This window comes from Aulonocara stuartgranti, assembly GCF_965226115.1.
Source record: "Aulonocara stuartgranti genome assembly, chromosome: 3".
Classification (NCBI taxonomy): Eukaryota; Metazoa; Chordata; class Actinopteri; order Cichliformes; family Cichlidae; genus Aulonocara; species Aulonocara stuartgranti.
The window spans coordinates 63,395,982-63,423,154 of NC_138941.1; the positions used below are offsets into that span (position 1 = coordinate 63,395,982).

Sequence of the window (27,173 nt, forward strand, 5' to 3'; positions counted from 1 at the left end):
GAAGACAAAAAAAATCATAGAAACAGGCAGTATATGCAGTACATGCAGTATATCCAGTATTTGCATCTGATAGATTTAACTTTCTAAGCTATTCAAACATAGATTTTATATTTAGCATAAAGAACCAGACATTCAGATGATCACAAACTCCATATTTCAGCCTTTGCTGCTTATCCGCCAGCATTGCTGCTGCTCTGAGGGTTAAAGGTCAGGCCTCCTCCCACCACCAGATAGCCCTGCAATAAAAGGCAGTGACAGGTAGTATTAGGTAGAAACAGGCTACATGTGACTGAGTGGCAGCAGCTCATTCATTAATCCCAGAAATCTCAGATTTCTGGATGTTGAATTTTCAGATTTTGTCCAGATGAACAGAATCCACTTTCTGGGATTTCCTTACCTGGATGATTGAGCATGGATCAAGATCATAGTTTATGACAACTGACATTTATCATGGAACAGCAGATAAATAAATAATGACTCGGCATGTTTTTACTGTGATAGTTTTAAAAATTATCAGTGTGGTGTAGAGGACTGTTGAAAGTTTAGCACATTAGTGTTCAGACAGAAGGAAATCAAGCTCACTTACTTCCTCAAACTGGGTCTCTGCATCAATAATGCTCAGCTCAGCAGGAAGAGGGATGGGTATTTGTTTAACAAACCACTCTAAACACACGCACATACACATAGATTACAATCCAGGTCAAATTTTAATAAAATATCATGAGAGTCAGGTGAGTTTTTGTCACTCTGTATGGTAGTGCTTACTGGTTATGCGTTTATGAAAGACTTTAACCAAAAAAGCCTGCACAAATAGAGACACACACGTTATTATTATTATTATTATTATTATTATTATTATTATTATTATTATTATTATTATTATTATTAAAATCTGCTGGTATAGAGAAATGGATGTAAATCTATTGGAGCACTGTCTTCTTACCAGGAGATTGCCGTTGATACTTCTAGCTTTGTCCTTACATCTGAAAAAGTTTCACTGCAAATTCTCACAATATACAACACTAGAGTACTAATGTATACACAGAGTGTACTATACAGCATGTCAGTTTGAATCTGTGTTCTTACTTACTTTGGTTCTTGAATGTTCGTAATGAGGAGCCGTTCTTTGAATTTGACATCCATTTTAAAGTCACACTTCTACAGGAAAGAAAGTTTGATAATTTCTGCATATGTGGTTAGTCACTTCCATGTATCTTGCATTCAAACTCTGGTAGTTTCACCCAGCTCAGACAGGAGTGTCCATATAGATCAGGGGTGTCCAAACTTTTTTCACTGAGGGCCACATACATAAAAATATAGGAGGGGCTGGGCCACTTATTAGAAATTAGGTATGTAGACTTAACTTTAGTCTATTAAAGTTAGAAAAATCAATTAAAAGTGGTCAAATATGTTATATTGTTGAATATAATTAAAGACAAAACTGCCTTCATCACAGCTTTCCATAAATGGATCTTTATTGATTTATTCTGAAAAAGCTTTGGTAGCTCATTCTCAGATTTCTTCTTAGACAGAATTTACAATGTGTGGCAGTGTTTTATGAGGTCTCCATCTGAAACAGGCTCGCCATGTCTTGCGATGAGTTGGGCGACCTCATAGCTGGCTATTGGCACCTTTTCCTGGACCTTTTGAGCACGAAAAAAATACTGTTGCTGACCCTGCAGGATAGCTACCCTTTGCTTTAATTTCTGCTCTCGCTCAGCACCAGTGTAAGATGCATAGGCCTGATGTTTGGTTTCATAATGACGTTGTACATTATATTATTTCATAACTGCCACAGTTTCAGTGCAGATCAAACAGACACACTTCCCCTTGAATTCTTTGAAGAAATATTCACTTTCCCACCGTGTCTGAAATTTTCTGCACTCACTTTCTACCTTTCGCTTCTTTGGTTCTGCCATGTTTAGTAATTGGGGGTAAAAAATTTTATGTGATTGTCCTTTTTGGTGGAGCAAGTGCCTTAGTTTTAACACCCCCTGGTGTTACACACTCCTTTTGTTGTTGACGTTTACAGGCTGTGTGCAAAAGGCCGCACTCTTCAAATTCATGCCAACTAATATTTTTACGTCCAGTAGATGTCCTACTAGAGCAAATGAAGCTTCAAGAATCTTTGCACTGGGGTGAACCAATTGGATGAAAAGCTTCAGTGCTTCATGAAGCTTCATCTGCCCATCACTAGCGGGCCATATTCTATTCTATTTATAAAATTACTTGCGGGCCAATTAAAAATGGACCACGGGCCATAGTTTGGACACCCCTGCTATAGATATTCACAACAGAAAGACTCCCACAGTCAGCTGTTACAGTTGTGTGAGTTTTCTATTTTCTATATTTTTTGACATTTAGCCAAACTTTCACAATAAAAGCGTCAGAACTCTCTTTGAGCTGCTCTTTTCTGCAGAACATCATGGATGTTCAGAAACATGTCACAGAGACAAACTGAAGAAAGCTTGAAGTCCAATTCTCAGGCAGCCTATCAATTAGTTTGTGATTTATGTGTGTTGTCATTACACAACACGTAAGCTGAAAGTACTTCTTTTTTAATATACAGATAAAGGCTATGTACACACTAGTCCAGATAGATTTGAATACAGCGTTTTCATCTGAAAACGCTCCACTTTCACACTAGCATCTTCAGTCGTTTTCACAGAGTTGTGCGTCCACACTGAAACGGCTGAAAACGCTTACGTTCCAGTACTGCGCATGGGTGAAACGCAAGAAGATTCAACCTGCCTCATTTCTGTCTGCCGTTTATTTACCACGCTTTGAAACATCTCTTTGAAGAGCACCGAGTTTTTTTAAATGGACTAACAATGAGGTGGAGTTGATATAACACAAAAGTACAAAGTTGCCAAAGCGATTGAGAATTAAGTAAATTGAAGAAAAGCTATCTGGAGCATGTACGAACCAATATTAATCTTTAATAGTTGAGTAGTCAAAGTTGAAAGCAAACAAAACAAATGCTGTATAATGCCCTCCACTATCTTAGTTTAATTGGTCACATGACTGCATCATATGACTAAAATGCATCATCGTTTTCGAAAGTCTGTGTTTTCCACACTGCGACAGGAAAGCTCTGTTTTCAAATGTATGCGCTTCAAAACACTGTGTTTTCCTTGAGCGAAAACGCCGTCTCAGTGTGGACCGGCGGCCAAATCGGAGAAGAAATTATGCGTTTTCAAACGAAAACGCATTAGTGTGGACGTAGCCAAAGTCTGATGCAGAGTAAATACCACTACAGAGTTTGCTTATTTGTTAAACACTGCATCTGCGTTTTTCAAGAAAGTTTCAAGTTCAATAAACACACAGTTACAGGAAAAAAAAACCCCACTGCATCTGCACATGTGCTTACCATAAGAAAACCGCCTAGTTCAGCTTTACGTTGTGCTTTGAACTTCACAGTAGCACTCAAACCAGCCTTACTGATTTGAATGACTGGAGCCTCAGTCAGCTCTGCTGTCCAAAGACCCTATGAATATTATTAAAAAAGCCATGTTAACAGTTTATTTTCATGTAATGATGTTTGATGATGAATGAAGTTTAAGATGAAACTTATTTGACCCTCTAACATAAACTCTTTGTAGAGAATTCTACCGGTTTAATTCCCAGAGCTTTCAGGCCAGCACCCTGCAATGCCTCCATCTGTAGAGAAGAAAACAGGTGATGAGAAGACAGTTTGGACCTTTGTTAACATATTTGTGTGGTATTAATAATTTTACTAAAAAAAGAAAAAGAAATCCTCCACAATGTGAATGGGATATTGTCTGTCATGGTCCCCTAGTTCTCTGCCTGTTCCAAGTTTTGTTTTTCTCCCTATCGCTCTCTCTTATGCATATGTGTGTCTGTCTATGGGCGGGACTCACTAGGGATTCCCACCTTTGGCTGAACACACCTGCAGTAATCCACCACCTGTCCCAGATCACCTAATCAGGAAGCCACTACATAAGGTAGTGATTGAGACTCATTCTTTGCTGGATTGTTAAGGTATGTGGTTAGTAGACCCTGGGTGTTGTAATGTGTCAATGCACCTAGTCTGGTTTCCCTCGTGACTAACCTCATCATCCTCCTTCTTGTGTACAGAAGAAGGATGAGTATTTGGGGCGATTGAGTGAGTGGAAAGAATGTTAGATCGTTATATTAATTGTGCTTCTTCATCTGACAACCTGGGGTTTGGTGGTTGCCATTACAATGGCACTTGTCTGAATGTGAGTGAACCAGCACAAACGTATGATACCACTTTTGTTGGATTTGAACAAGGTGGGGTGGGGGGGGGGGCCAACTTCACTCATATCTTGTCTGATTGCATTGTGCTAAGTCTAAAGTTTGGTGGAAGGAGGGTGTCGGGATGAGAATATTATTTTACTGTTACTATTCATAATCATTATTATTATTATTATTATTATTATTATTATTACTGTTGCATCATTTATGATTTATCATTAGCATTTCATTAGAGCATTTATTGAAACTGTTGATGTTACATTAAAGTCTGTATTTCAGGTGTTAGCATAATCACATAATAATCTTTCATTGCAGGTGCAGCTGTAATCATGTTCTACACATATTGCATTTTGGTGCTCATTAAAGAGTTGAAGCTCGGCCAAGTTAATTAATAGTTTGAAGCTATGGCCGACGCGAGTTCGACCGATCAATGGAGCAAAGTACAGCTATTGAAAGGATTGCACACATGCTTACAATACAATTTACACATAGGCTGCCTGCACACAAACACAGTATATAGACTTGTTTTGCGTGTAAACGGCATGCTCATGTTCTGTTCTGAAGCGCAGAAAGTGAAATAACAGGAAGCATCTGGCGGGTGGCGGAGGAACAGAGGAAGGAACTGTTCTCTTTTTTTTTTTTTTTTTTTAAGAATATGTCTGAGTTGGAATTACTGGAACATGTTGTTTTTCATCTGCGGTGATGCATATTACTTGTCATCATATGTTATATATATCACACCCCATTTATTGTTCTGGGGAGATCGAGGCTGATGTTTTGCAGAGCTCATCTTCACCACATATATGTTTTCATAAAATCATTGTTTTGACACACTATGGACCTTCAGTCGTATGTCTCTTTCCTCAAATACAAATCAGGACAGTTTTGGTGCCGAAAACCCGGTTTGAGGAGGGACTTGGGTTTGGTCAAAACGGACAGACAGCCAGCAGGTCGACTGAGTGATGGGCCGGAAATAGGAAGGTAAGCACCACCTGTTGATTAAAGTAATATCCAAAGGTGCTCAATTGGAAATTAAGCTAAATTAAATGTTCACTCAGAGCTTCTGGTCTGTGTCCGTGGTGATTTTGGGTAATTAGTGATAAAAGTTTGGGGAATATTTGACTGACAAAATTTATTGCTGTTAATTCTGGGGTTGTGTGTTTAAGTTAATATGATATGTGTTTAAATTGAGGTGTTATATTTGTTGACTGTGACGCCAGCCAACCAAGGTTTAGATTAGGGTATTTGGTCCGATTGATCAGCAGAACTGGGTTCGGGCATCACATTAGAAAAGATTGTTGGGGCTTGGAGCCCACAGTGATGCTTTTAAAAAGTAAGTAAATTACTTAGACCGGGGTTGGACTCCGTAGAGTGCAGTTTTTGTTCAGCGTGTTGCAGCGACCAATAACTGCGGACGCATGGTTATTTTTAGCTCAGGTGGCCGGGTGGGAATTCGGACATCCGTTAAAGGCCAGGTAGTCAAGGACTACCTTTTTTACTGCGCTATTTGGGTGAAGAGTTAGACTCGGCCGTGACTATTCAATGTGACTGACCTGTGAGCTTTAAGTAAAGCGGAAAAGCGCGAGTGTAATACTTAGATGCCGGACGTGGAGCTCCCTGTCGAGCTGCGGGGAGTGGTTATAAATTAATTAGGGCTTAGAAATTTGACCGCTGTCGGCGACGGCGTTCCCGAAGCGGGTTCATTGACCAGCAAGGTTGGACCTGGCCTTAGAAGGTTTTAAATTAGTCAAAAAGTTAGGTGTAACGCTACAGAGGTTTTGAAGAAGTGACAAGAATAAGGAACTGTTGAATAACTTGTCTTGGCATCTGGTGTCTTTTGTCGTGTTGATACATGCCTGAGTATATAAAATAAAGTGTAAATTGCTTATATTGATTATAACTGCGTGTGCTGTGAAAGTGATTTGATACAGAAGCTGAGTGTATGAGGATTAAACAAAATAGTGTGTTTGTGGTGTGTAGAAATTGCGGCAGGAGGCCGTGTCATGAGTTGTTGCGAACTGTGAAGTCAATTGGGGGGTTGAGTTTGGTTTTATATATATATATTTATTATTATTTTTTTTTTAAAGGAAGAGAAACTGCGGTATCGAGTCCGTGGCGCAGTTTGGAAATTTGTGAGGTGCATAAGAGCGGATGACACCTGCTCTGTGTGCCGTCTAGGGCGTTGCCCAGAATAAGCAGAGAAGGAAGTGTCTCACAGAAAGTTTGAATGGGACTGGAAAAAGCATGAAGTGTGTGTGAGCCAGCCTCGAGGGGCGGGGTTCACAGGCAGAACGAACAAGGGTGTGTGTGCGCGTGGAGTGATGCGCGTGCGCGTGGAGTGATGCGCGCGCGCGTGGAGTGATGCGCGCGCGTGTGCGTGGAGTGATGAGCGTGTGAATTCCTGGATGACAGAAGAGGGAGAAGAAGTAGATTAGTTGATTTTCTGTGAAATAATAATAGTCAAGGAATCATAGTGATCAAATAGGAGAAAGTGAACTGAAAATAAATAAAGAAAACTAAAACAGTGGATTAGTGTTAAGGTAATGATAAATAAATTGATAAAATTAACAGTGACATTTAGAGGTGATCAAGTACTCAAGGATGAATGGAGGATTTGATTGTTGACTGCATGAGAGCTGTTGGGGTGACAGGAAAAGGTGTGTGTGTGTGTGTGTGTGTGTGTGTGTGTGTGTGTGTGTGTGTGTGTGTGTGTGTGTGTGTGTGTGTGTGTGTGTGTGTGTGTGTGTGTGTGTGTGTGTGTGTGTGTGTGTGTGTATGGATTGACATTTGACCTGCGCTGTACCTGGGCTCCGGGGACATTTCGACTTTTTGCTGTGTATTCATGTGTCCCCCTAAAACATGACTTGTAAATGCATTTTTAAGTGTCTAAATAATAATTTTTTCTACTTCTTATGAGGTCATTATTTATCTTTTGACCTGTATTTGCTTAAACTGTAGTGTAAATTCATTTATTAAACTATAATTAAAAGATTTTCTGATTTTCTTAAAAGTCCACCTATACCCCTCACCTGATTTTTGTGTATTCCAGTGTATTGCACAGCGACGTTTCGAGTTAGAGTGGATGTGTGTAGGTACTGCAATTTAATACACATTTTCAATACACACGGCCGGAAGTCATTGTGATTGGTAGGCTATATATATAGGCGGTACCTACAGGAAACGGCGCCACAACTTTCGCGCGCGTGCCCTTTAACAAGTGTATGTCGACGGCAATACGAAGACGGATTAAAAACACAAAGGTAAGCCTTTTTTAATGTAAAATGCACCATGACTTTAATACTATATGAAATTATAGGTGCACAGGCCTATATTAAACTGGTTTAATTTATGCTTTATGGACTGTTAGTGAGTCTTTGAAGAAGTAAAACGGCCCCAGCGTTTGTCATTGAGTAAATAAAATAGGGCTGACGACTAACCGCGTCAACGCGATAAAGCGGGCTAACCCGTGTTAGGATTTACTCGGTGTTAAAGCATTATTGTGGCTTAAACGTGTTAATGCCGACATCGCGACTAACGCGATTAACAATTAAACCAGCGCAGTCTGAGTCAAAATCCCTGATGTCGCTGTTAGCTAATTTCGGGCAGTTTGTCCAATGTCTGTCATTCTGCTGACAGCCCTAAAATAAAAGCAAGGGTATAAGTGTATTTAGTCGTGTATTTATTTATATGCCTGAAGAAAAAACTTCTTACAGTTTTGATGCCTAAGCTTTCTCAGTACTTGTATCACTCTCTGCAGTCGCCATTACAGAAATGTCACATGTCGCCATTTTGAGTACTAGGCCTTTAACATTTTAAAAGAAGGCATAAATTAGCACTATGAATAAGTCAGCTGTGTTTATGCTGTAAACTACACTACTGCTAGTTCTGCTACTACTGATGATGATGACAATGATGACGATAATCGTAATACTTTATATGCTTTGGTAATACAGCCAATCGTACAGGAGAACATGCGAAGGAGACGCATTCCTCCACGGGAGGATGCAGTCTGTCATGTTTCTGCTGGAAGGGACAAACTGGGACTTGATATCCACTACATAAATGCCTTCAAAGGTAAGTTGGTCTTTAGTTTGGATTAGATTTGGAGTTTGTCACTTTGTCTTTTGTCACTCACTTGGTATGCCTCTGCAATTCAGGTCGGGGCATTTTCACGACTGTTCCATTCCAAAAAGGAGACTTTCTTTTGGAATACAGAGGTAAACTCATAACAAAAGAAGAATGTGAGCGGAGACACAGAGTTTATCATGACAGCCTGAAGGTGTTCATGTTTGAATTCAAGTTTGATGGAAAACTCTGGTGGTGCGTATTATATCAGTGTAGTTTGATTAAGATTAAATGACACATTGCTTTTGATTTATGAAAAAAAAAGCTTCCTAACTAACTAGTTAAGCTAATACTTTTTTGCCTAACCCCACAGTGTGGATGCATCTCAAGAAGATGGGTCATTAGGCAGACTTGTCAACGACAACCACATCAGTCCAAGTGCTAAGATGAAAATATTAAATATCAATGGAAAGCCCCATCTATGCTTATTTGCAAGCAGAGACATAAGTCCAGGCGAAGAAATAGACTATAATTATGGTGACTCGGATTGGCTCTGGAGATGCAAGGTATTTCTACAATTGTACTTTTTGGAACTGATAAATTGCATACCCTAAGCCATTTTTACATTTGTACCTACTCAAATTGGCTTAACGTGACTTAGGGCATCTAGTTTTTCACTGAAATTGAGTATCACCTACTGTGCCTGGGGTAACTATAGCAATGCAGCCGAGCATCCAGTGATATAAATGCCACAGCAAGCATGGACGTCAAGGTGACAAAATGCCTGCTGCTCAGTCTATACTTTAGTGTTCAATTCAGGGATCACGCTGTTAATTTTGGTCGCTATTTCAAACATTTCAGAGTTTCAAAAATGATGGCTTGGATTTTCACGAAGGAGGCGCACTCATAACTTATCGAGTGACACCATTGACCAGCCACCTGGTGGCATTCAGTCTATGTCAAATTTTCTGATCACTTTGGATCACTTGGAACCTTGGTGCAGTAGTTACTGAAAAACTACATGGTACTATAACCTACTGGAAAAACAGGGGTAGGTACTAATGGAAAACAGGCAATTGTGATGGCTGCCACATCAAAGCCCTCTAAAAGCACTAAAAAAATATCAGCAGGTATGCAGAAATAAAAAATGGCTTTCGGTTTCTAAATTTTAACAGTGATTGATGTTTAATGTGATTCTACACAGCAAAATCTCCAGTGTTAAATTAACACTGGAGAGTGTCTATAAGGGTCCACACCTCTGAGTGTTAAATACAACACTGAGTGTTAAATTAACACTTTTGACAGTGTTATATGTTTAAAAGTAACCTAGTCAGTTTTGAAGATTAACAATGGCTAACACTGAGCAGTGCTGATTTTCTAACACTGGAAAATAACTCAAAATGTTAGAAATATTCCAGTGTTAGAAAATCAGCACTGCTCAGTGTTAGTCTTTGTTAATCTTCAAAACTGACTAGGTTACTTTTAAACATATAACACTGTCAAAAGTGTTAATTCAACACTCAACAGTGTTGTGTGGACCCATATAGACACTCTCTAGTGTTAATTTAACACTGGAGATTTTGCTGTGTAGCCTCTTTAGTTAGATTCATTTTAAATTTTGTCCCTTGAAGATAAATGGGCCCTAGTGACAGTTCGTTGCTGCTACAGGTGATTGTTTTACTCCTTTAGCAATGGCTTAAAAAATAAAGAAATCACACTGACTATTTGTCTCTTAATCATAGGGCCTTAAATTCTCTATACATGACAGTGAATATTTTAAAGACAATAGCTTGAAACTTATCTTTCTCATACAGTTTATTTAATGTTTCAAAAGCCTCTTCAAAAATTCACTGTATATTCATTTTCTATCTGTTACACACGAAGACGGAGACCAGCCAGATTCAGAAGACTGTGAGCTGCCTAAAGCCGCAACCAAACAGCTTTCCAAACAATGATCTGGACCTGAAACATCCAGAGCCTGAAAGGGTAAATATAATCCAGTGTACCACTTAATGAACTAATAATTTAATCTATCATCATTCTTTATGGATGCTGTGTGTGTGTGTGTTTGGCAGTCACCTGGGTGTGATGTGATTTACATGGACCGTGGCTTGTAGGTCCTTTTCATTGTTTCAAAGTGCAAGTCTGGATAACATCTGAGTGTGTGTGTGTGTGTTAACCACCCAAATGTGACTTAGGAGGACCACACTGTTATTGGGGGACTCCGTCAAAGTTTGCTTCATGGTGACATCACTCTGGTTTTAGGAGGGGTCTTCTCGTATGTCTTGACAGTTTGACCTACAGCATGCAGAGCTGACTGCATGTGCTTTGTTTCTATGTTGAAATTTTTTGAAACTCAGGCTTGAACATTAAGATAGATAGTACTATACAACTTCTTAACTTGTTTTAGGCACTTTTTACTGCTGTAATGCATGGGCTCTCTCTGGCTGTGTACTCTGGCTTCTTCCCACAGTCCAAAGATGTAGCTTATGGGGTTAGGTTAACTGGTGATTCAAAACTGCCCTTTGGTGTGAATGCAAATGCTTGTCCTTCCATGTTAGACTGGCGATCTGTCCAGGTTGTACTGCCCTATGGTAGCTGGTATAGGCCCCAAAACTGCTACCCCACAATCCTGATAAGGATAAGTGGAAGAGGATGGATGATTGCAAAGGAATCAGTTGTTAATTATTGTAGCCAGTATTTTTTTCAGAAGAAAACATTTCTTGAGTGGAAAGCCCCCCCCCCCACACACACACACACACACACACATGCAAATTAAAGACAGAAGCACAGGACTGCCCAGTACAGTTGCAAGAAGAGCACTTGGTCTAATCTTTGTGCCATCTTTTCTTTGTTGCAGGATCTTGATGAAGAAATGCCTCAGCAAGGCTCAGAAGCCATGCATTCTTCTTCAGTGCAAGATTTTGAAGAGGTAACATTGACCTAGGACAGATTTTAATGAATGTTTCTCATGCACGATGTGTACCTTACGCTATTTGCCGATAGTGAAATGGTCTATTCATCCTCTTGAGTGATGCATTTTTAGTAACTGTCAGATTACTGTTCTTTTGTCTTCATTCTCTATCTGTTACACACGAAGACTGAGACCAGCCAGATTCAGAAGACTGTGAGCTGCCTAAAGCCACAACCAAACAGCTTTCCAAACAATGATCTGGACCTGAAACATCCAGAGCCTGAAAGGGTAAATATAATCCAGTGTACCACTTAATGAACTAATAATTTAATCTATCATCATTCTTTATGGATGCTGTGTGTGTGTGTGTTTGGCAGTCACCTGGGTGTGATGTGATTTACATGGACTGTGGCTTGTAGGTCCTTTTCATTGTTTCAAAGTGCAAGTCTGGATAACATCTGAGTGTGTGTGTGTGTGTGTGTGTTAACCACCCAAATGTGACTTAGGAGGACCACACTGTTATTGGGGGACTCCGTCAAAGTTTGCTTCATGGTGACATCACTCTGGTTTTAGGAGGGGTCTTCTCGTATGTCTTGACAGTTTGACCTACAGCATGCAGAGCTGACTGCATGTGCTTTGTTTCTATGTTGAAATTTTTTGAAACTCAGGCTTGAACATTAAGATAGATAGTACTATACAACTTCTTAACTTGTTTTAGGCACTTTTTACTGCTGTAATGCATGGGCTCTCTCTGGCTGTGTACTCTGGCTTCTTCCCACAGTCCAAAGATGTAGCTTATGGGGTTAGGTTAACTGGTGATTCAAAACTGCCCTTTGGTGTGAATGCAAATGCTTGTCCTTCCATGTTAGACTGGCGATCTGTCCAGGTTGTACTGCCCTATGGTAGCTGGTATAGGCCCCAAAACTGCTACCCCACAATCCTGATAAGGATAAGTGGAAGAGGATGGATGATTGCAAAGGAATCAGTTGTTAATTATTGTAGCCAGTATTTTTTTCAGAAGAAAACATTTCTTGAGTGGAAAGCCCCCCCCCCCCCCCCCCCCCCCCACACACACACACACACACACATGCAAATTAAAGACAGAAGCACAGGACTGCCCAGTACAGTTGCAAGAAGAGCACTTGGTCTAATCTTTGTGCCATCTTTTCTTTGTTGCAGGATCTTGATGAAGAAATGCCTCAGCAAGGCTCAGAAGCCATGCATTCTTCTTCAGTGCAAGATTTTGAAGAGGTAACATTGACCTAGGACAGATTTTAATGAATGTTTCTCATGCACGATGTGTACCTTACGCTATTTGCCGATAGTGAAATGGTCTATTCATCCTCTTGAGTGATGCATTTTTAGTAACTGTCAGATTACTGTTCTTTTGTCTTCATTCTCTATCTGTTACACACGAAGACTGAGACCAGCCAGATTCAGAAGACTGTGAGCTGCCTAAAGCCGCAACCAAACAGCTTTCCAAACAATGATCTGGACCTGAAACATCCAGAGCCTGAAAGGGTAAATATAATCCAGTGTACCACTTAATGAACTAATAATTTAATCTATCATCATTCTTTATGGATGCTGTGTGTGTGTGTGTTTGGCAGTCACCTGGGTGTGATGTGATTTACATGGACCGTGGCTTGTAGGTCCTTTTCATTGTTTCAAAGTGCAAGTCTGGATAACATCTGAGTGTGTGTGTGTGTGTGTGTGTGTGTGTGTGTGTGTGTGTGTGTGTGTGTGTGTGTGTGTGTGTGTGTGTGTGTGTGTGTGTGTGTGTGTGTGTGTGTGTGTGTGTGTGTGTGTGTGTGTGTGTGTGTGTGTGTGTTAACCACCCAAATGTGACTTAGGAGGACCACACTGTTATTGGGGGACTCCGTCAAAGTTTGCTTCATGGTGACATCACTCTGGTTTTAGGAGGGGTCTTCTCGTATGTCTTGACAGTTTGACCTACAGCATGCAGAGCTGACTGCATGTGCTTTGTTTCTATGTTGAAATTTTTTGAAACTCAGGCTTGAACATTAAGATAGATAGTACTATACAACTTCTTAACTTGTTTTAGGCACTTTTTACTGCTGTAATGCATGGGCTCTCTCTGGCTGTGTACTCTGGCTTCTTCCCACAGTCCAAAGATGTAGCTTATGGGGTTAGGTTAACTGGTGATTCAAAACTGCCCTTTGGTGTGAATGCAAATGCTTGTCCTTCCATGTTAGACTGGCGATCTGTCCAGGTTGTACTGCCCTATGGTAGCTGGTATAGGCCCCAAAACTGCTACCCCACAATCCTGATAAGGATAAGTGGAAGAGGATGGATGATTGCAAAGGAATCAGTTGTTAATTATTGTAGCCAGTATTTTTTTTCAGAAGAAAACATTTCTTGAGTGGAAAGCCCCCCCCCCCCCCCACACACACACACACACACACACACACACATGCAAATTAAAGACAGAAGCACAGGACTGCCCAGTACAGTTGCAAGAAGAGCACTTGGTCTAATCTTTGTGCCATCTTTTCTTTGTTGCAGGATCTTGATGAAGAAATGCCTCAGCAAGGCTCAGAAGCCATGCATTCTTCTTCAGTGCAAGATTTTGAAGAGGTAACATTGACCTAGGACAGATTTTAATGAATGTTTCTCATGCACGATGTGTACCTTACGCTATTTGCCGATAGTGAAATGGTCTATTCATCCTCTTGAGTGATGCATTTTTAGTAACTGTCAGATTACTGTTCTTTTGTCTTCATTCTCTATCTGTTACACACGAAGACTGAGACCAGCCAGATTCAGAAGACTGTGAGCTGCCTAAAGCCGCAACCAAACAGCTTTCCAAACAATGATCTGGACCTGAAACATCCAGAGCCTGAAAGGGTAAATATAATCCAGTGTACCACTTAATGAACTAATAATTTAATCTATCATCATTCTTTATGGATGCTGTGTGTGTGTTTGTGTTTGGCAGTCACCTGGGTGTGATGTGATTTACATGGACGAAGTTTATTAGTTGATATCTGCAACTGAATTGAAAACACACCTTTCCAACTGTCCAAAACAAATAAATGTTGCAATATTTTGCTAACAGTGTCACAATCATCGTCTGGTGTGCACAACAATATCATCTTTGGACAAGTGCATTCAGTGTGTGGGACCGGTTTCCTCCCTCAAGTGGCTTGGCTTTAAGTGCAAAGGTGAGACATTTAGTGAATAGGTACAGTGTATAGTAAAAAGCATTAATAGAGTTCAACAAGTTAAGACGTGCTGAAATGAACACTGCTCCCTTTTTAATTAATGGGTGGTCACGTCTAATTAAAGAAATGCAGTATTACCTCATTGGTGCAGGACCTTGTAAAAATGGTATACTTGGGATTGTCCTCAATTCCCCATTCCATAACATAAACTGCTCAAAATAATAAAGGGAACACTTAAACAATGCGATGTTACTCCAAGTCAGTCACACTTCTGTGAAATCAAACTGTTCACTTAGGAAGTAACACTGACAACCAGTTTCACATGCTGTTTTGCAAATAGAGTAGACAACAAGTGGAAATTATAGTCAATTCACCATAATAAAGGACTGGTTCTGCAGGTGGTGACCACAGACCACTTCTCAGCACCTATGCTTTCTGGCTGATGTTATGGTCACTTTTGAATGCTGGCGGTGATTTCATTTTAGTGGTAGCATGAGACAGTCTACAACCCACACAAGGGGCTCAGGTAGTGCAGCTCATCTAGCGTAGCACATCAATGTGAGCTGTGGCAAGAAGGTTTGCTGTGTCTGTTAGTGTAGTGTCCAGAGCATGGAGGTGCTACCTGGATGTGGAGTAGGCCATAGGAGGGCAACAACCCAGCAGCAGGACCGCTACCTCCACCTTTGTGCAAGGAGGAACAAGAGGAGCCCTGCAAAATGACCTCAAACAGGCCACAAATGTGCATCTGTCTGCTCAAATGGTCAGAAACTGACTTCATGAGGGTGACTTGAGGGTCCAGCATCCACAGGTGGGGATTGAGCTTGCAGTCCAACACCATGCAGGATGTTTGGCATTTGCCAGAAAACACAAAGTTTGGCAACTTCAGCACGGGCACCCTATGCTCTTCACAGCTGAAAGGAGGTTCAAACTGAGCACGTGACAGTCTGGAGATGCCGTGGGGAATGTTCTGCTGCCTGCAACATCCTCCAGCATGATCATATTGGCAGTGGGTCAGTAATGGTGAGGGGTGGCATTTCTGTGCCTGCCAGAGAGCCTGACTGTCATTGGGTAACAAGATGAGGTCCTCGGACCCTTTGTGAGACCACATGCTGGTGCATTTGGCCCTGGGGTCCACCTAATGCGAGACGACACTGGGCCTCATGTGGCTGGAGTATGTCAGCAGTTCCTCCATGACAAAGGCATTGATGCTATGGACTGGCCCGCCTGTTCCCCAGACCTGAATCCAATTGAGCACATCTGGGACATCATGTCTCACTCCATCCACCACAAACTGTCCAGGGGTTGGCAGATGCTTTAGTCCAGGTCTTGGAGGAGATCCTTCAGGAGACCATCCGCCACCTCATCCCGAGCATGCCCAGGCATTGTAGGGAAGTCGTACAGGCATCTGGAGGCCACACACATTCAACTACACACTTTCATGCCACTCAACTACCTAAAGAACAAAGTATTTAATAAGAATAATTCCTTCATTCACATCTGGGATGTCCTTTTTTGGGGGGGGGAGGGGGATTAGCAGTGTATGTGTAGTCATTAAAATATCCTTAATGTGAACAGTTTTGTTTTTTTTTGTTTTTTCAGCATTTGACATTACTGCAATGCTTTGACAAAAAACTACTTCACTTAAATAGAACTGCAAAGCTAAATTAAGTCTATCAAAATGTGTTTCAGTTTGTTTAGGGGTCTGGCACAAATCTTGCCTTGCAAAATTGGCAAATCAGAATTGCCACCAGTCAACACAGGTGTGTATCCCATTCATATTTGGCTTGACTTTTTTTCAGTTTATTTTTTACCTGTCTAAAGTATTGATCAATTAAAAAAACTTTTGTTCTTACATTCCAGAAAGAAGAAATTTCTGAATATTCAGGGGAGGATGGATTGCCACATTCAGTTCTGGATCAAATATCAAGCGATGATGATGGCAACCACAGCATATCAGAAGAAGAATATGTGCCAGATTCAGAGTCATATGATGAAGATTCAGATGAAGACATCTCATTATTGCCAAGCACATCAAAAGGTCTGCTATGCCAAGATGACATCTCCAAAGCGCATGAACAATCAGATTCAACGAATTTAATCCACAACTTGACAAAGGACAAGCCACAAGATAAAAGTGAGCTTTGCGAAACTGAATCAGAAAAAATGACTTTAAGTAAAAGAAATTACTGCTATTTTTGTGGCAAACCACAAGCTAAAATTTCCCGCCACCTGAAAACGCACAAAACGGCTCCTGATGTTGTGCATGCATTTTCCCTGCCTAGAGACTCAAACGAGCGTAAAAGTCTGTTAGAGAAATTGAGAAATAAGGGAAATTTTAAGCATAATGCTGCAGTTTTGCATGGTGGAGTGGGACCACTGAAAGTGAAGAGAAGACCCAAGATTAAAGCAGTAGAGGGAAAGTTTGCTCATTGCTTTTATTGTCAAGGGATGTATGTTCGCAAGGATCTTTGGAGACATGTCCGCAGATGTCCTAACAAACCAAAAGATGACACGGATAAAGAACCTGGAAGAACCAAAGTACTCGGCCTGGCTTTAACTCTGGAGTCTCAGTGTTATCCGCAGGTGTCAAGTGGAGTCTGGAAGGTTCTTGCTGTTATGAAACAAGATGAGATTGCCTCAGCTGTGCGAAATGACTTTACTGTTATTCAGTTTGCCCAGTCCCTCTACAATAAACATGGACAAGACCCTACAAAGTATGATTATATACGACAGAAGCTTCGTGAAGCGGGACGTTTGTTGTTGTGTCTGCGCACAGAATTCTCAGTGCATAACATGGAAGAAGCTATTAAGCCTGCTAATTTCCAGAGAGTTGTGCAAGCAGTAAAGAAAGTTTCAGGTTTTGATGAAGAGACACTGTCATACAAAACTCCAAGCCTTGCGCTGAAACTGGGACATACACTGCATAAAATGTCTGACATTATCCATTGTCGTGCCCTCATGACAGAGGATGAAGCCCTAATCAAGTCCACTGATGCGTTCAAGAAGTTGTATGTCTCCAAATGGTCTGAGATGGTGTCTCACCGTGCCTTGAACACATTGAGTGAGGCAAAGTTTAACAAGCCATCAACATTGCCCTTTACAGAAGATGTTCGGATTCTCCATCACTACCTTCAAAAATCTGCAGAAAGTGCCTTTTGCAGCTTGGAGAACGAAGCCACAGCTCAGAATTATGCCCAACTTGCACAAGTTACACTCTCACAAATCATTGTGTTCAACCGAAGACGTTCTGGAGAGGTTTCAAAGATGCGCCTCAAAAGTTTTCTTGAAAGAGACAAAACAGCACTCCACACAGATGTTGCCATGGGGCTCTCAGAAATGGAACAGAGACTCTGTAACTATTTCTGTAGAATAGAAATAATGGGAAAAAGGGACAGAAATGTTCCAGTTCTGCTAACACCAAGCATGCTGGATGCTCTGTCACTACTGGTTAGTAGGAGGCCTGACTGTGGTATTTGTGCCACTAATATCTACCTCTTTGCAAGACCCCGATCAATGAGTCATTACAGAGGAATGGACTCCTTGCGTGTTCATGCACACCAGTGTGGAGCAAAGCAGCCTGAGTATCTAAGATCGACACAGCTCAGAAAACATGTTGCCACACTCTCACAAGTCCTTAATTTGAAAAACAACGAACTTGATCAGGTTGCAGATTTCCTGGGTCATGATATCCGCGTTCACCGCGAATTCTACAGATTACCAGTTCCCACAACACAGCTGGCCAAGATTTCCAAACTGCTTTTAACACTGGAAAAAGGACAACTTTCCCAGATCCAGGGGAAATCACTGGATGAGATCAAAATAGAAGGTTTGTATTGAAAGGAGCAAATATTAGGGCAGTAGTTGAATATTATGCTTTATCAACCGAATTAAAACCTAAAAGCACAGACCATTCTGTTAAATGTCCATGATTTAAGGTTCTTGAAGTCTATTGTTTCATCACTTTGCAACATTTGGCAAACTGCAGAGTGGTGGCCTTAAATAGTAAAACTATGTACTATAATTTCCAGTATTTGTTCTGTATTTTGTCATATCTCGTTGTTAATGTGAGGTTTTTGGGGGGTTTGTGTTTGGTTTTTTGGGGGGGTTTTCCCACAATTTCTCAGATGAAATTGCATTAAGTGATGCTGAAACAAAGGACAGTGAGAGTGAATCAGATGATGATGACACAGCACTCACAATGTTGGCGTGTGGCACCAGTGAGCCTGTACATGCAGTAGCTGATTCCACAAACACAGCGCAGCTCCAAGACACTGTAGATTGTGGTAAGTTACCACTAGCTTGGTTTCTGTGGATAAAATGTTTGTTACAAATATTAAAACTTAATCAAATTGTGTAATCAGCAGATGAAGGACCACTCACAATGCCTGCAGCAAGTGAGACTGCTGCTCCCTCTGAAGGTAAGGGGTGCAGTTGGTTCTCTAAGCTTATTATTGTTTCATCACTTTGCAACATATGGCAAACTGCAGAGTGGTGGCAAAAAGTCACTTGGATGAGTGACAAAATGTTTCTCCCACTGAAAACGCTACGTCCAGATTAACAGAATCAACGTTTTGGGATTTACTTACCTGGATGATTGAGCATGCATCAAGAGACTTTTATTCAACTTTTTATTCAGTCTTTTATTCACAGCGGAACACTAAATGTCTCATTTTAGAAATTTGATAAATTTTCAAAGAGAATTTTAGCTCGTTTTGATATTGATGGTAGCAACACATTTCAGAAGTTAGTACAGGGTAGCATCCATTCTTTTAACCACCAAATGTTTTTTGTTTTTTTTTGTTTGTTTTAACTACTACTACTTTATATATCTTCCAGAGAAAAATGCTGCTCAATCCCACAATTCCCGAAGAGCTCCCAAAAACATGTGGTCCAAGGCTGAGGTTGCTGCAGTGATGAGGCATTTTAAAGACCACATAAACGAAGGGAAACTAGCCACCAAAAATGAATGCAGTCATTGCAAATTGGTAGAAGATCCGGTGTTGGCAGGAAGAACAGTTCAAAACATAAGAGATTTTGTAAGAAACAGAGGATTAACTGCAAAAAGGCAGAAAAAAATGAACTAAAATAACTGTTTAGAGAGCTGTGGTTTTACATCTTGGTCAGATTGCCAATTGTTAACACTGATGTTCTGTTTAAAGAAAAAAAAGTTCTTGTTAAATACAGAAGTAGTTTGTATTTCATAATTTTTACATTTAATTTATTTAGGGTTTTTTTTGACGGGTTATATTTAAAATAAAAAATTATAAATGCATATTTTCTCCCCTTAATATTTACCTTTAAACTATTAAAATTCATTTTAAATGTTTTTAATTTTTCTGTTTTCTATATTTTTATATTTCTGTGGGAAGCGTGGGCATTTTTGTCCATAGATTTCTTTTTTTATTTATGGTTAAAATTAATGTTCAGATCCAAGAACACTAATAAAATGATGTTCCAGTAATCCTGTGTCCTGTCAGATGTGTATTCATGGTAATGATGAGCTATTTACATATTACATCATTGTCCCTTTAAAGACCCAATATTGTTTTTTTTGGACCTCATAAAACACATTGTTGTCAAGTGGACAATGTCTCCAGAAAACACAATAGAGTCTGGTTGGTGTGTATCAGTGTATCTAGACTTCTATAGGGAGTGTATGAGGTCTGAAGTGACCCAAATTTTTTTCAGATTTTTTCGAACACTTTAACCTCGCTCCCTTGGCTCTAAGTCCTTTCAAAAGGGTAGTCCACTTAAACCACCACCGGGCGGATTGACGTAGTATAGTCCCGCCATACCACATAGACCCGTATGTGTGTGTGTGTGTGTGTGTGTGTGTGTGTGTGTGTGTAATAAGAATAGTGTGGGGTTGTTTTTCTGGAGCTGGGCTTACCCCCTGAGTTCCAGTGAAAGGAACTCTTAATACTTAAGCATACCAAGACATTTTGGCCAATTTCATGCTCCCAACTTTGTAGGCATAGTTTAACAATGGCCCCAGAACAACTTTGGGATGAATTGGTGTGGGCACTGTGAGCCAGGCCGCCTTATACAACTTCTGACCTTAAAACCACACAATCTATATGCATGTGAAGGCAGATAACCAAATACTTTTGCCAAAACAGTCTGTTATGATAATCACCATAGAAGCAATAATGAGAGTTCTTCAGAAAGGAATGCAGGAGTAGGACAGTTTTAAAATGGGATTCTTTATTCTGGTCTAATTTATTTCCTTATTATATTAAACAATGGTGGAAGATCTGGTGTTATTTCTTTCAGTGAGAGCAGCTCACTGAATTGTCTGTCTGTAAAACTCATTACATGCTGCTGGTCTAGAAAAAGGTCAGGTTAGTTCAGGGAACAGAAAACTTCTATCAGGTGTTCATCAGCTTTTCTCACCTCTGGAACGTTAAATTCAAATGGTCGTGATTTGTAGATTGCCATGGCGGCCCCATTGAAGAAGAACTCAGAGATGCCCACATAGACCATATGGTTAGTCTCTTTGAAAACTGGTTCTTTGCCTGCCCTTATTGAGTCAGTGTCCACAGTCTGTCCATGTACAGAAATTAAGCCCTGAAACACACACAGAATGATGATTTTTATTTACAGAGTAGAAAAACCTCCAAGTCATAAAATCATGAAGGAGACATGCCCAAGAATCTCAATGCATGCACTGGTGTGTATTTCATGGTAAAAATATGATTTCATTAGATCACATTACTATTAACTCAGATGCTAAGACTCTTTTCAACAGGCCTAATGTTGTCCGGCAGGGACAACAGCTGGCATAAAGAAAACGCAACATACCAGTGTCACTAAACCTTACAGTTTGTGTTGCTGTGCTCTGACTTTTAACCAGGCGTTAATGTCTGTAAGGTTCTATTCAGGGTCAGGATAATTCAGTGTTTTTTTTTGTTTTGTTTTTTTGTTTTTTTGTTTTTTTGTTACCTTGAAAGACATATCAAGGCTCCTCGATGTTACTTCGATATCACTGCTCAAGGAGTAGTCCAAGTCTAATTGGTGGTCTTCATGGACAGTCCTCATCATGGGCAAGTCCTTCAGCTTATCATTTATTTTAGTTTGAAGAAAAGGACAGAGCTACAGACACACAAACACTTCTGAGCCACACAGATGTCATAAGATCTGCAAAAGGCAGATTGATACTATAAAATAATAATAAAAAAAAAACGTCTTGTATGTGGTGACAGTTGTTCAGGAGGTACAGCAGGTCATCTAAGTGGAAGGTTGATGGTTTGATCCACAGCTTCTCCAGTCTGCATGTCAAAATACCCTTGGGCAAGATATTGAAGCCTGAGTTGTCCCCAGTGCATTGCTTGGAGTGTAACTGTGTGAATGTGCTAGCTAAAAAGCATTTAGATATATGCTTTATATATAAGTGCTTACATGAATACGGGTGAATGACGCACGTTGTACAGAGCACTTTAACTGCTTGATTAGAGAGTGCTGTGTGAGAACCCAAGCTTTTTGACATAAAATCACAGTTGCTGTTTAAGTGATTAAATTAATTGTCTCACAATTGTAAACAAAGTATCAAAACTGTTGGCACTTTATTTAGTACTTTTGGGTCATCTGATTGTTGGGATTTCCTCTGTATTATTGAAGAATGTTTACCTTACAATACAAAGCATGCTCAGGTGATTGTTTTTGTGATAAAGAAAATCTAATTTAATTGATTTATGAAAAATTATGTCTGAAGACACACAGAATAAAGTCTGTGCTTATGCTGCATTACTTTGTTCAGTGTATTGCTACTTAACACATCTATTTGTTTTTGCCTCATTAATTTATTCTGTTTCTGGTATATTGCGCCAGTCACTATAGTGTCTTTGCTCATAAATCTGAGCATTGATAGATGACGTTTGACGTTTCCACTGTCTTTGCCTTTTTTATATTTTTTTTTGTGTGTGTGATTGCAGCTTCATGTTAGATGCATTTCTCTCCCAAAAACTCAGGTTGCCTGGCAGAGCTACCCCAGGTTTCATTGAGCCTGGCTTCAGCTGTGTTTCAGTTGGCACTGACCTTATTGTTGAAGAAATACTGGTACAATAGTTTGAGTGAGTCCCAAAGAAGCCTGAAAAACAAACAAAATTCAGAAATCTTATCATTCATCAGCAGGACTTGTCTAACAGACTGTTGATCTACCACCTGATGGTTCATGTTTCTCTGAGGATGAAGTGGAGAAACTGATCCTAAGACATCTTAGGCCAAGTATAAATTTCTGAAATAACAGTTTACTGGTTACATAGCTCAAATTCCATTCAGCCCCAGCTGCAACAGCTGGATGTTGTGGGGGTGTGACTATGCATATGTCTTCCTGAAAGGTATTTTAAACCGGTATTCTCTCTAATGTCCAGCAGGGGGCGACCTCTCTGGTCTGACTGCATAGAGGTCTATGAGACAATGGCTGTATCCCAATTCAGGGTCTGCAGCCTTAAAGTACGCAGTCTCAACGATCCTCAAGGGCCGCGTACTTAAAGGCTGCTAAGGCCGGAAGTGCGAGGCTTGTGAAATGGGACAGTCTAGCCTCCGTTGCGCTGCCCAGGTTGCCTAGCAACCATGATACTAACAGCTGGAAACGTTTCATACAGCTTTGTTTGACAGAAATGAAGGAGAAAATCATTTTTTCATTTGTTTGTTTCTACATGAGCTTTGATCATTCTCTGTAAGATTAAGGTCAGCTATTGAACGGCGATATTTTAAAGTAAAGGCTTTAAAACCAAGTTAGTACAAACGTCACTAATGTCACATAACTTTGCCGACATGTGGCCAACAGTAATGTTTAATGTTCTTTGTTATTGAACATTTGCACATAAATAAGTGACATAACATTCAGTACTCACTTAAAGTTCACTCTTAGGGCGCCCTTTTTTTTTTTTTTTTTTTTTTCCTCCGGCAAAATTATCCACACCCACCGCCGCGCTATGCATTCTGGGATATATTGGCCATGAAGTCTACACCGCCACGTCCTTAAAATTCAGGGAAATGAAGGACTCATTTGAGGGCCGCATTTCGAGCAGCCTTCGAATTGGGGAAAGCCTTCGTCGCGTCGCTGTGACGTAATCGGCCTTAAAATGCGGCCTTTAAGGCTGCAGACCCTGAATTGGGATACAGCCAATGAGCCTCCATCCCAGTTCAGTGTTCTGAATAAATAAAACTTTTGTTGAACTATTGTTCAGTTAGAGTCAGAGAGAAGCAGGAAGCCCCTGTTCTTAGTCTTGTTACCATGTAAAGCCAGTGGACGCTGTTGTGATGGTATCTGCCTTGATTGTGCAGCTATCTCTTGGTATCTCAACATTCAGGTGTCCTTGTGGGTTTTGGTTCATTCTCACTGGGATTGTGGCAGTCACGCCTTCTCCATTTAAGGTTGTCGTGCCTTTGATAATGCTGCATAGGAAAAGACAAAAAGTGCTGGTTTTTATTTTTATTTTTTTATTTTATTTATTTTTTTGTGTCGTATCAAATCACTTTTATTGTCATATCACATGTGCAGGGACACTGGTACATGTGAGTGAAATTCTTGTGTGCGAGCTTCACAAGCAACAGAGGTGTGCAAAAATACAATACCATAAGAACAAGAAAAATATAAGAATGGCTAAATCTGAGAATTATATGAATAAATATATGTACAATATAAGAGTGTATGTCTCCAAAAGTTGATTCTGTTCATCTGGACGTAGCGTTTTGTGGGAGAAACGTTTCATCACTCATCCAAGTGACTTCTTCAGTCTCAGCTGACTGCAGGTTTCCCCAAATCTTATAAACAGTACATTTGCATAATGACTGAAACCAGCCCACTGAAGGAACAATGGGCTGGGAGGTCAGTTCCTTAATCATAATTATGCAAATTCTCATGACCACTGACCAAAACCCACTGATCAATGGCCATGAGTACCATTCACACAGAGTTGGGGAATGGCTGCAATCACAGCATTGTAAGATGTACCCTAAGGCCCCCTCCTCGATTCAGAGATGGTCTTTCCCTTTTCACGTAAATGGCCTCCTTGACTCCACGCTCAAACCAGCGTTCCTCCCTGTCCAGGATGTGTACATCCTCATCATTGAAAGAGTGTCCACTGGCCTGTAGGTGTAAACAGACTGCAGAGTCCTGGCCTGACGAGGTAGCTCTTCTGTGTTGTGCCATCCGCTTTGCCCGTGGTTGTTTGGTTTCCCCGATGTATCAATCCTGGCACTTAACAGCGTACACTATGTTACTCTGTTTGTGTCGGGGGACCTGATCCTTGGAGTGGACCAAGTTTTGGCGCGGTGTGTGTGTGTGTGTGTGTGTGTGTGTGTGTGTGTGAGATATTTGTTTGAGTTTTTTTTTTTATTTTTTTTTATTTTTAAATGCTACTGTCACAATTTGAACAAAAAAAAAAAACAACTTTCTGGCCTGTGGATCTAATCTGAGGAGACTGTTCTCAAGAGCAATTAATCTCAGCATGAATGTTCTAGGTTTATTATATCAATCTAGTGCATGTATCATAAAAGCAGATACACTGTATGTGAAGCTCTGTGTTCATTCAGAGATACTAAAAGATAAAATCTGTATATGAAGATGAAACCTGAGCATGTCTTACAGAAGACCCCATGATCCACTACAAAAAAGATACTCGGCAAACAATGCTAACATTATGTATGTTGCTGTAAATATACTGTTGTTATCTTTAGAGACTTTCAAAGAGCACAATTTCCTTGAGCATTATCAATGCTGAAGCTTTTCTGCAGGCAGTGATCTGATTTGTTCTACATTGTCTGAGAACATTTATAATGTTGTAGTTATACGTACTTCATCTGAGTGAAAGGCACTTTTGCTTCTCGTTGACTTTCTAGAGAAAAGGTCATGTCCTTGATTTCAATCTGGAGACCAATGTTGTCCTGAAAGCTAAAATCCACCTTAGCAGGATCAACTTGTAGTTCAATCAATTTCACACTGTGATCAGGATAAAAATATATTTGACTGTAAAAAAACTTAATATCTTAAAAACCACATTTTCATTTTCAAATTGAAATGAGGAAACAAAATAACCATGAACCAAAATAACTTATTGTTACCTTCTGATTGGTAAACATACATAATCTATGGGGAACTCCTTGTTAACCAGCCCCTTAATAAAGTACATCAGACCAAGATCCTTCACTGTAAAACACAGTACATGTACAACAACATATGTTGGTGATACTGCAAAGACAACACAGTAAAATAAAGTCCTTTCTGCGTGTTTAAAAAAAATTATGATGCAGAAATTAGAAAGGAAACCTACCGAAGGTTGAAGAGCCAGAACCCAATGAATCTAACACCATATATTAAAGTACTGAACACAATAATTAGTATAATATATATATATTTTTTTTTTTTAAATGTAAAAAGCAAAACAAGGCATTCCACTGCTGATGGTCTTTAAGGGTGAGTGGGTGGTCTATGAATTGAAAATTTGGTGGCTTGATCCTTAGCTTGTCCTGTCCATATGTTGACTTATCCTTGATTAAGATACTGAACCCGATCAATGTTGGATAAAAGCACTTAAGTATATATATATATAAAAAAAAAAAAAAAAAGCAGTCTGAATGTGTTTATATTAGGCTTTGATGCTTTAAGTATAATGTTTAAAAAAGGAATTAATATTCCTTCTAAACACAGTTCATAGGTAACTGGTGAAGACAAATCTTCATTAAACCAAGATTTTAACCATTAGTTGATCTTTAAGGCCAAGTGCATTGTATTTGATATGAGTTTTGTGAGCTTTTTTTTTTTTTAAACTTCTACATCATCAGTGTGAAACACCCACCAAAAATGCACAATGCATTTTCAGCCATAAATTTAGCAATAAATTGCATTTTTAACATTGGATGTAGCAGATATGCAACACGTTCTCACTCCCAAAGCGTAACATGTTACGCTAGGTGACAAATCGTCAACATATTACGTTTTCGGCTACCCACCACGTTCCTAAATGACGACCTCGGAAAAAAGAGGAAATATGAGAACCGTCTGGACTCCATCTACACATGTTCGCTCTTTTTCTTCAAATCGCTTAGAAACACGCTATTTAACATTACAGTCCTGGTTAAGATCAGGAATAAGGTTATGGTTAAACTGTTCAATAAACTCTATTTTCAAAAAAATACAACTTTTGTGACAATTATTTCATGGTTCAGGCTTTAAAAGACTTAAAGACAAGTGTTTAACGTGTTGGTGCAGCTCTTACAGACATCCTTCGCATTTTCCGTGATTTGCAGTTTGATGCCAGGTGGAGGGGAAGCAGTGTTGGAGGAAATCAGAGATGCCAAGAAGAAGAAGAAAAGTACACAGGACTTCATCCTGAGCCAAAAACCTGGATCATCAGAAGAAAAGGAGGGTCAGGTTATTCTGACAGAATGACGTACTTAGCACTGAGAATGGCCATAAAATAAGTGAAAGTATTCCTAAAGTCAAATCAGGGAAGTTAAGCTGTCAGTAAAACGTTACCTAACTAGAACCAACTGAAAACAACAACATTGTCAGATTGTTGTACATTTTATTGCAGAAAAGATTTATATTTTGTTTGAATTAATATTTGTTTATCACTTTATCTTATAAAGACAAACATGCTTAATAGGTTATGCAGGATGACTGAACTAGTTCACCTGGTACACATAATGTCCTGTCCATAAATAAATGACATATTGCTGATTCTTTAGCTAACAGGTATTCAGCTCAAGTGGATGTGGCCTGTTCCACTGTATACATAGAACACATGAAAATGATTACCTGACAT

The 27,173-nt window shown here is 39.9% G+C and overlaps 2 protein-coding genes and 1 long non-coding RNA gene across 3 annotated transcripts; 2 read left to right on the forward strand and 1 right to left on the reverse strand.

The window, feature by feature from the left end:
• Nucleotides 1–84: 84 nt before the first annotated feature.
• Nucleotides 85–27,173, reverse strand: LOC309703176 (phospholipid transfer protein-like; the record flags this gene model as incomplete). Its single annotated transcript, XM_082527884.1, has 10 exons — nt 85–236; nt 587–663; nt 766–823; nt 20,797–20,970; nt 21,346–21,495; nt 22,438–22,489; nt 25,205–25,348; nt 25,471–25,555; nt 26,625–26,750; nt 27,167–27,173. The coding sequence occupies 10 exons, from the start codon at nt 27,171–27,173 to the stop codon at nt 171–173; spliced, it is 939 nt and encodes a 312-aa protein (XP_082384010.1). The 3' UTR covers nt 85–170.
• LOC309695233 (histone-lysine N-methyltransferase set-1-like) lies at nt 7,020–9,589 on the forward strand. Its single transcript, XM_082515762.1, has 6 exons — nt 7,020–7,499; nt 8,193–8,313; nt 8,397–8,559; nt 8,678–8,870; nt 9,023–9,076; nt 9,166–9,589. The coding sequence occupies exons 1-6, from the start codon at nt 7,461–7,463 to the stop codon at nt 9,274–9,276; spliced, it is 681 nt and encodes a 226-aa protein (XP_082371888.1). The 5' UTR covers nt 7,020–7,460; the 3' UTR covers nt 9,277–9,589.
• LOC309696313 lies at nt 14,190–19,534 on the forward strand. The gene is made up of 6 exons (XR_014273416.1): nt 14,190–14,403; nt 16,093–16,163; nt 16,264–18,229; nt 18,528–18,686; nt 18,765–18,821; nt 19,240–19,534. It is a non-coding gene; the product is annotated as an uncharacterized lncRNA (long non-coding RNA).